Raw genomic sequence first — 9,277 nt, 5'->3', positions numbered from 1 at the left:
CAAACTATAGTTTGGTAACAAGAAATTTGTGGAGTGGTTGACAAACAAGTTTTAATGACTCCAACCTAAGCGTATGTAAACCTCCGACTTCAACTGTATGTAAATAAGGTATGTCTGTTTTACATTTGTAATACATTTGCAACAAATCTAAAAAACAGTTTTCGATTTGTCATTATGGGGTATTGTCTGTAGATTACTGAGATGTTTTATTTATTTAATCCACTTTAGAACAAGGCTGTAACGTAACAAAATGTGGAAAAATTCAAGCAGTTTGAATACTTTCTGAAGGGACTGTACAAATATTAGTGGTCTATCTATCAATCTCTATCTACCAGCCCAACTACATTAGCAAACTGCTGAGGATAACAATATGTCAAATTGCCTGCTGAAGAATATAACATTACAAATGTTTCATCAGTATGAAAACTGAGCTTAGACAGAGACAGACTTGCTTAGTCTTGATAAAAGTAATGTTTGCAAAATAAGTATTTTACTTGGGTATATAAACCTACTGATATCAATTTACTCTGTGGTCACTGATCTGTATGTGACTTATAACATTGTTACATGATGGCATAACAGAGACAGAGAACAAACTCCTTTATTGATGATCATTTTATTAGGATCTCGCTACAAAAGCACAGATTAAGCAAGGACATCAGCCTTTGTGAGTGAGCATATTTTAAGACTTGTAGACTACACCTTACCATCCTGCTACTTCATTATATTGGTTGTTCAAGACAGAATCATACACTCTTAGAAAAAAAGGTTATATCTAGAACCTAAAAGGGTTCTTTGGCTGTCCCTGTTAGAGAACCCTTTGAAGAACTCTTTTTGGTTCACGGTTGAACCCTTTTGGAACTCAAATGTTTTTTTTACCTGGAACCAAAAATGATTCACCTGGAAGCAAAAAGGGTTATCCTATGGGGATGGTCGAAGAACCCTTTTTTAACCCTTTTTCCAAAAGTGTAGTGGAAACAATTCAGTCATTCTCAGCTCTGGGTCACATAGGAATGTGTGAATTTGGCAGGGTATTTAATACTCCTCTCCCTCCTCCTCTCCCTCTCCCTCAATGGAGTCGACACCCACCTCCTCATAATCTTTCTCCAGGGCAGCCATGTCTTCCCTGGCCTCAGAGAACTCTCCCTCCTCCATACCCTCACCTACGTACCAATGCACGAAAGCACGCTTGGCATACATCAGGTCAAACTTGTGGTCAAGGCGGGCCCAGGCCTCTGCAATAGCAGTGGTGTTGCTAAGCATACACACTGCCCTCTGGACCTTGGCCAGATCTCCACCAGGTACCACAGTTGGGGGCTGGTAGTTGATACCAACCTTGAAACCAGTTGGGCACCAGTCTACAAACTGGATGGAGCGTTTTGTTTTGATGGTGGCAATGGCAGCGTTAACATCTTTGGGCACAACGTCACCACGATACAGCAGACAGCAGGCCATGTACTTGCCGTGACGTGGGTCACATTTTACCATCTGATTACATGGCTCAAAGCAAGCATTGGTGATCTCAGACACAGATAGTTGCTCATGGTAAGCCCTCTCTGCTGAGATCACTGGGGCATAGGTGGCCAGAGGGAAGTGGATACGGGGATAGGGCACCAAGTTGGTCTGGAACTCTGTCAGATCAACATTGAGGGCACCATCGAATCGGAGGGAAGCAGTGATGGAGGACACAATCTGGCCAATCAACCTGTTAAGATTAGTATAGGACGGACGCTCAATATCAAGGTTCCTACGGCAGATGTCATAGATAGCCTCATTGTCTACCATGAAAGCACAGTCTGAATGTTCCAGGGTGGTGTGGGTGGTGAGGATGGCGTTGTAGGGCTCAACAACAGCTGTGGATACCTGGGGAGCTGGGTAGATGGAGAACTCAAGCTTGGACTTCTTGCCATAGTCAACAGACAGGCGTTCCATTAACAGGGAGGTGAAACCGGAACCGGTGCCACCTCCAAAGCTGTGGAAGACCAGGAAGCCCTGGAGGCCAGTGCACTGGTCAGCCTGGAGAGAAGGAGAGATGTTCAGATCATTATGATTGGACAACGACAAGAAATTTAAAGGATGTACAATAAGGCATCACCAGAGGTTGTTGGAGATTCTCACCAGTTTGCGAGTCCTGTCCAGAACCATGTCTATGATCTCTTTGCCGATGGTGTAATGCCCACGGGCGTAGTTGTTGGCTGCATCCTCCTTCCCAGTGATCAACTGCTCAGGATGGAAGAGTTGGCGGTAAGTTCCTGTGCGCACCTCATCTGGAACAAAAAAAGCGCTTTTATCTGAAGAAGTCAAGAATGATACACACACAAAAATGAAGGTTCTTTGGGAAGGGTGATGGTTCTATGTGATAATTAAAATGTAGGGGTGGCGGCTGATTATAAAATGAATTATTTTTGTGCAGCCGTGAGTGAGTGTTGTTCCAGTTGATCTAATCTGTTGTGTTATGCTATTATGTATTTGGCACTCATTTGTTTTTAGTGTGTTGCACAGTGTCATCATTATTGTTTCAAGACAAAGTGATCTTACCAATGACAGTGGGCTCCAGATCCACAAACACAGCCCTGGGGACATGCTTGCCTGCTCCAGTCTCACTGAAGAAGGTGTTGAAGGAGTCGTCTCCTCCTCCAATGGTCTTGTCACTGGGCATCTGACCATCAGGCTGGATCCCGTGCTCCAGACAGTAGAGTTCCCAGCATGCATTGCCCATCTGGACTCCAGCCTGACCCACGTGTACTGAGATACATTCACGCTGGTTCAAAAAATTCAAAAGTGTATAATTCATTTAAAAAATAAATGTAATTGAGGCAAGTGTCCTAACTTCTTATAATCACATTCCAAGAAATGTATAGTAAATTACAACCAGACCATTTAAAAAAAAGTCATAATGAGACCTTTAGAGTCTGGATGTGTGCTTTTGCGCCGGTTTCCCGGACACAGCTTCATCTTTAGTCATGGACTAAAAAGGTATTTCAATGGAGATTCTCCATTGACCATGCTTTGTAATCCAGCACTAGGTTTAACTGAGTCAGGGAAACCTGCCCTTGATGTCTGCATGAGTCACTTTCAATATGCTAGCCTAGCACCTGTTACAAGGGTCATAACTGCTGATATCATTAAAAAATATAAATTTGAAATACCAAGTCAGATTTGGTCCCATTCTGCACAGACAAAAACATGCTGAAAGACTAAAAATAAATGTACGATGTGCTAAATGTTGTGGCAGATGCTAGCCTACCTCACTGAGTGCAATATGAATAATTCATGTGGACATTCTGAATTTCAGTAAAGGCTACACTATAAAACATTTACCTTACATGTATTTTATTTTTCAATAACAGAATATTTATCTGATAAATTACACATAACAGTCTATTATAATTATATTGCACATAGGCTTAATCAAACTGTTTGGATTTGGCCAACACATGCATTGGGCTTTTGTATGACTGATTTCACACCATTCCCAAATTTCCTTAGGGAGTGGCTTGCTTTGTGTGGCAGAGCAGTCTATTACATTTTGCGTGTCTGTTTCTAAATTAGCCTACACTTGTTTTAAAATAGATGCCATTTAGGATGTTCCTATAAAAACGTGGGTTTGAACAAACCATTTTTCAACTAAACTGAACATCAACACCAACTCTGTAGGCTGCTACTAAACGCGCGTTTAAGAATAATAGAACATTCTCGACCTACAAGACCAGTGCATCCTTTCTAGCCACCCACCCATAATCAAAATGTAATTGCAAATGTACCCTAATCACTGTCTCAAAATGGAACATCTCAGAAATTGTATACCCAATTGTAAAAAAATATTTAAAAAATAATGATACAATACAAATGTTTTTTTTTAATTAAATGAACGGCTCACCATTTTGATTGCTTTATGAGGAAAGGTATGATGCTGGGATAGAGGCGCCGGAAAGACGAACAGTGCACACTTCTCTAGACAGCTTCAGAGTGCGCTGGCCACTGCGGGAGGAGGCGGAGGCGGTGCTTTCTCATTCAATGAACCAGACAGCGACACACAGCCACAGCCCAGATTCGATGACAAAAGACAAAGCATGTTTGCAGATAATTACGTTGTTTTTAGTTTTATTACAATATTATTATAATTTTGAAGTCGAAATGAAATATGTAGGCCTAATATACATTGTAGATGGAATTTAGCTCAATGAGAGTGATTAAGTGACCAGTCTATGGTGACTGAAAATGATTTGTTTATGTGAATATTATTATTATTGCTTTCATGAAAAACATTATGAGGGTTATAAAATGTTATGTAAAATATGTTTTGTAGTATCTTAAGCCATTACAAAGGTCTAAATAGCAGTAATGGACACACCGTTTATAGAGTGCCTTTTGCTGGATGACATTGCACATAGGGTCTACATGAGATACTGTATATCCCATGTAAAAAAATAAAGAAATGAAGACAGGCTTCAGTAAGGTGCTGAATGGTAAAATCTAACCCGTTCAAAACAAAGACACACACACGCACACATTGCGCCACATGCACTCTATTTTGTAAGTCAATTAATCATTTAGTCCCAAATCTCTTTAAGCTTCGGGTGCTGAACTAAATTCTGTGCCAACAATACAGCCCTGTTATAAAATGTGGAGCAGAATATCTAGCACCACATTAGACATATCGCCTCTGTCATTTGATGCCATTCAAATACAAATGAAATGTACTGAGATGGAGAGGATGCAAACCAGTATAAAATCTCACAAAAGACAGCATGTTCATTCAAGTGCATGACAAGACATTCATGCCAATTTAACATAAAGTGGAAAAAAGGTTACCAAAATAGGATTCCATAAAAATAAAAATAAAATTTTAAAAAAGAAGTTGAAGATGCTTGACAGAAATTTTCAGAGGCCAGACTCTAACAAGGAGTTAATTCATGTATTAAATTAGAGTATGACTTTTGCTGCACCAACCTCCTTCTTCTAACCCCCGCTTCCCTAGTCTGCCTGGCCAGACCTCCGCCCCTCTTTGTTCAAGATTTTGCTGCAGTGACGTCACTCCTCTGCAGTGAATCATGTGACTGATGTGTCACTGTGGTTAGTTACCATCAAACACATGGCCCCTCAGCTGTCTGCCCTCTCCTCTCCCTGGCCCAGCTGTCTGTCACCTCGCTTCCTCTCCCTGTGAATACCCCTCAACACACACACACACACACACACACACACACACACACACACACACACACACACACACACACACACACACACACACACACACACACACACACACACACACACACACACACACACACACACACACACACACACACACACACACACACACACACACACACACACATTCATCATTTCACTAATATCGGACTGAGGGCGAGGGGATAAAGTAAGAGATGGGCTGTGTTTATAATAATAATAATAATATATGCCATTTAGCAGACGCTTTTATCCAAAGCGACTTACAGTGTTTGAAAGAGACAGCTGCATCAGATTCTCCTGACTGCCCCTCCCTGCCCGTCTGCCTGACTTGCAACCCAACTCAACAATCCCAGACAGATGGACCACTTATACTTTACTTCCCTTTAGGATTGGCCGAAACATGGATGAAATCCTGTAAAACACATCAAGATGTTGAGCATGAATGAGTAAATAGTCTAACTGTGTTCTTAGTGTATGTTAGCAGGTGCATCTTATTTATGGTCAGGAAGGATGCTGTTATGAAGAAACAAATTACAAGTATTTTAGTTTACTCCTGAAACACAAGTAGACCTATGCCATGAATCTATAGCCGCTACAAGCCTTTGATGATAATCTATGGAAGAATATGACAGGAAAAGTTTAAATTGAATCAATATCCCCATCATGTATCTGAATGCTGAACAAAGAGAAAATGCATTTAGGCCTAAATAGACCAGAAGTCAAACCACATGGCTATATAAAAAACAAAACAAGTGATGATGATGATGATGAATGTGTGTTAGTGATTGTTATACATGGATTTGTGTGTGGGGCTCTGCAGGGTGTGTGGCAGACAATTGGGCTATTGGTAACATGTTCTAGTAGAACCTGAATGTTGAATGTGATTCTCTCTAATAGATCAGCAGGGATCCAGGAGCTGGGTTTCCCTTGAATGTGTTTACTCATGTACTTATCTCTGCAGCAAGATGATTTAATACTCTCAAATGGAAGATATTTGAACATCTCAAGTACATGGGATTAGGTCCCGTATAATCAGTTGCTTAAATAGGCCTACAATACTGATCTGATGTTTGATTGCCACCATCGATAAAAGACAGTACTGTGCAGCCGTTTTCATCGACCTGGCCAAGGTTTTCGACTCTGTCAATCACCATATTCTTATCGGCAGACTCAACAGCCTTGGTTTCTCATATAACTGCCTCACCTGGTTCACCAACTACTTATCAGACAGAGTTCAGTGTGTCAAATCGGAGTGCCTGTTGTCCGGACCTCTGGAAGTCTCTGTAGGGGTTCCACAGGGTTCAAATCTTGGGCCGACTCTTTTCTCTGTATATATCAACGATGTCGCTCTTGCTGCGGATGATTCCCCGATCCACCTCTACGCCGACGACGCCATTCTGTACACATCTCGCCCCTCTTTGGACACTGTGTTAACTAACCTCCAAACTAGCTTCAATGCCATACACCACTCCTTCCGTGGCCTCCAACTGCCCTTAAACACTAGTAAAAACCAAATGCATGCTTTTCAACCTTTCGCTGCCCGCACCCGCCCGCCCGACTAGCATCACTACTCTGGACGGTTCTGACGTAGAATATGTGGACAACTACAAATATCTAGGTGTTTGGCTAGACTGTAAACTCTCCTTCCAGACTCACATTAAACATCTCAAATCCAAAATGAAATCTAGAATCGGCTTCCTATTTCGCAACAAAGCCTCCTTCACTCACGCTGCCAAACATACCCTCGTAAAACTGACTATCCTACCGATCCTCGACTTCGGCGATGTCATTTACAAAATATCTTCCAATACTCTACTCAGCAAACTGCATGCAGTTTATCACAGTGCCATCTGTTTTGTCACCAAAGCCCCTTATTTCACCCACCACTGCGACCTGTATGCTCTAGTCAGCTGGCCCTCGCTACATATTTGTCGCCAGACTGTCATGTTTTGTCATTGATTATCATGTCTTGTCCCTGTGCTTCCCCTTCTATTCGTTTCCCTCTGCTGGTCTTATTAGGTTCTTTCCCTCTTTCTATCCCTCTCTCTCCCCCTCCCTCTCTCACTCTCTCGCTCTCTCTTCTCTCTATCGTTCCGTTCCTGCTCCCAGCTGTTCCTATTCCCCTAATCAATCATTTAGTCTTCCCACACCTGTTCCCGATCCTTTTCCCTGATTAGAGTCCCTATTTCTCTCCTTGTTTTCCGTTCCTGCCCTGTCGGATCCTTGTCTATTATTCACCGTGCTGTGTCTATGTATTGCCCTGTCGTGTCGTGTTTCCCTCAGATGCTGCGTGGTGAGCAGGTGTCTGAGACTGCTACGTTCAAGTGCCTTCCCGAGGCAACCTGCAGTTCTTGATCAAGTCTCCAGTCTGTTCTCGTCATTACGAGTAGTATTATGCCTTTTGTTTGTAAAGTTACTTTACTGGATTAAAAACTCTGTTTTCGCCAAGTCGCTTTTGGGTCCTCATTCACCTGCACAACAGAAGGATCCGACCAAGGAATGGACCCAGCGACTACAGATGCTCGTAACACTGCCGTCGAGATCCAAGGAGCCATGCTCGGCAGACACGAGCAGGAATTGTCTGCTGCTCGCCATGCCGTGGAGAACCTGGCCGCTCAGGTTTCCGACCTCTCTGGACAGTTCCAGAGTCTTCGTCTCGTGCCACCTGTTACTTCCTGGCCTGCCGAGCCTCCGGAACCTAGGGTTAATAACCCACCTTGCTACTCCGGGCAGCCCACGGAGTGCCGCTCCTTTCTCACCCAGTGTGATATTGTGTTCTCTCTCCAACCCAACACATACTCTAGCGAGAGAGCTCGGGTTGCTTACGTCATTTCACTCCTTACTGGCCGGGCTCGAGAGTGGGGCACAGCTATCTGGGAGGCAAGGGCTGATTGTTCTAACAATTACCAGAACTTTAAAGAGGAGATGATTCGGGTTTTTGACCGTTCAGTTTTTGGTAGGGAGGCTTCTAGGGCCCTGGCTTCCCTATGCCAAGGTGATCGATCCATAACGGATTACTCTATAGAGTTTCGCACTCTTGCTGCCTCTAGTGACTGGAACGAGCCGGCGCTGCTCGCTCGTTTTCTGGAGGGACTCCACGCAGTGGTCAAAGATGAGATTCTCTCTCGGGAGGTTCCTTCCAGTGTGGACTCTTTGATTGCTCTCGCCATCCGCATAGAACGACGGGTAGATCTTCGTCACCAAGCTCATGGAAGAGAGCTCGCGTCAACGGTGTTTCCCTGCTCCGCATCGCAACCATCTCCCTCCTCTGGCTCAGAGACTGAGCCCATGCAGCTGGGAGGTATTCGCATCTCGACCAAGGAGAGGGAACGGAGGATCACCAACCGCCTGTGCCTCTATTGCGGATTTGATGGACATTTTGTCAATTCATGTCCAGTAAAGGCCAGAGCTCATCAGTAAGCGGAGGGCTACTGGTGAGCGCTACTACTCAGGTCTCTTCATCTAGATCCTGTACTACTATGTCGGTCCATCTACGCTGGACCGGTTCGGGTGCTACATGCAGTGCCTTGATTGACTCTGGGGCTGAGGGTTGTTTCATGGACGAAGCATGGGCTCGGAAACATGACATTCCTTTCAGACAGTTAGACAAGCCTACGCCCATGTTTGCCTTAGATGGTAGTCATCTTCCCAGTATCAGATTTGAGACACTACCTTTAACTCTCACAGTATCTGGTAACCACAGTGAGACTATTTCTTTTTGATTTTTCGTTCACCTTTTACACCTGTTGTTTTGGGTCATCCCTGGCTAGTATGTCATAATCCTTCTATTAATTGGTCTAGTAATTCTATCCTATCCTGGAACGTTTCTTGTCATGTGAAGTGTTTAATGTCTGCCATCCCTCCCATTTCTTCTGTCCCCACTTCTCAGGAGGAACCTGGCGATTTGACAGGAGTGCCGGAGGAATATCATGATCTGCGCACGGTCTTCAGTCGGTCCCGAGCCAACTCCCTTCCTCCTCACCGGTCGTATGATTGTAGTATTGATCTCCTTCCGGGGACCACTCCTCCTCGGGGTAGACTATACTCTCTGTCGGCTCCCGAACGTAAGGCTCTCGAGGATTAT

General features: G+C 43.7%; 1 protein-coding gene across 1 annotated transcript; it reads right to left on the bottom strand.

The window, feature by feature from the left end:
• Window positions 1–583: 583 nt before the first annotated feature.
• LOC124003070 (tubulin alpha chain-like) lies at window positions 584–4,978 on the bottom strand. The gene is made up of 5 exons (XM_046311102.1): window positions 4,816–4,978; window positions 3,881–4,005; window positions 2,539–2,761; window positions 2,119–2,267; window positions 584–2,016 (listed from the first exon to the last, which is right to left on the bottom strand). The coding sequence occupies exons 2-5, from the start codon at window positions 3,881–3,883 to the stop codon at window positions 1,036–1,038; spliced, it is 1,356 nt and encodes a 451-aa protein (XP_046167058.1). The 5' UTR covers window positions 3,884–4,005; window positions 4,816–4,978; the 3' UTR covers window positions 584–1,035.
• Window positions 4,979–9,277: the final 4,299 nt, after the last annotated feature.

The sequence above is a fragment of the Oncorhynchus gorbuscha genome, linkage group LG18 (genome assembly GCF_021184085.1).
Source record: "Oncorhynchus gorbuscha isolate QuinsamMale2020 ecotype Even-year linkage group LG18, OgorEven_v1.0, whole genome shotgun sequence".
Taxonomy (NCBI): Eukaryota; Metazoa; Chordata; class Actinopteri; order Salmoniformes; family Salmonidae; genus Oncorhynchus; species Oncorhynchus gorbuscha.
Note: the sequence above shows the minus strand (reverse complement) of the source record. Positions and strands in the feature narration are given on the sequence as shown.

Coding starts and splice junctions, on each gene's coding strand:
- LOC124003070 (XM_046311102.1), bottom strand. Junction 2,268..2,538: donor TCTGGAGCCCACTGTCATTG/GTAAGATCACTT, acceptor TTTTTGTTCCAG/ATGAGGTGCGCACAGGAACT. Junction 2,017..2,118: donor TGGACAGGACTCGCAAACTG/GTGAGAATCTCC, acceptor CCTTCTCTCCAG/GCTGACCAGTGCACTGGCCT.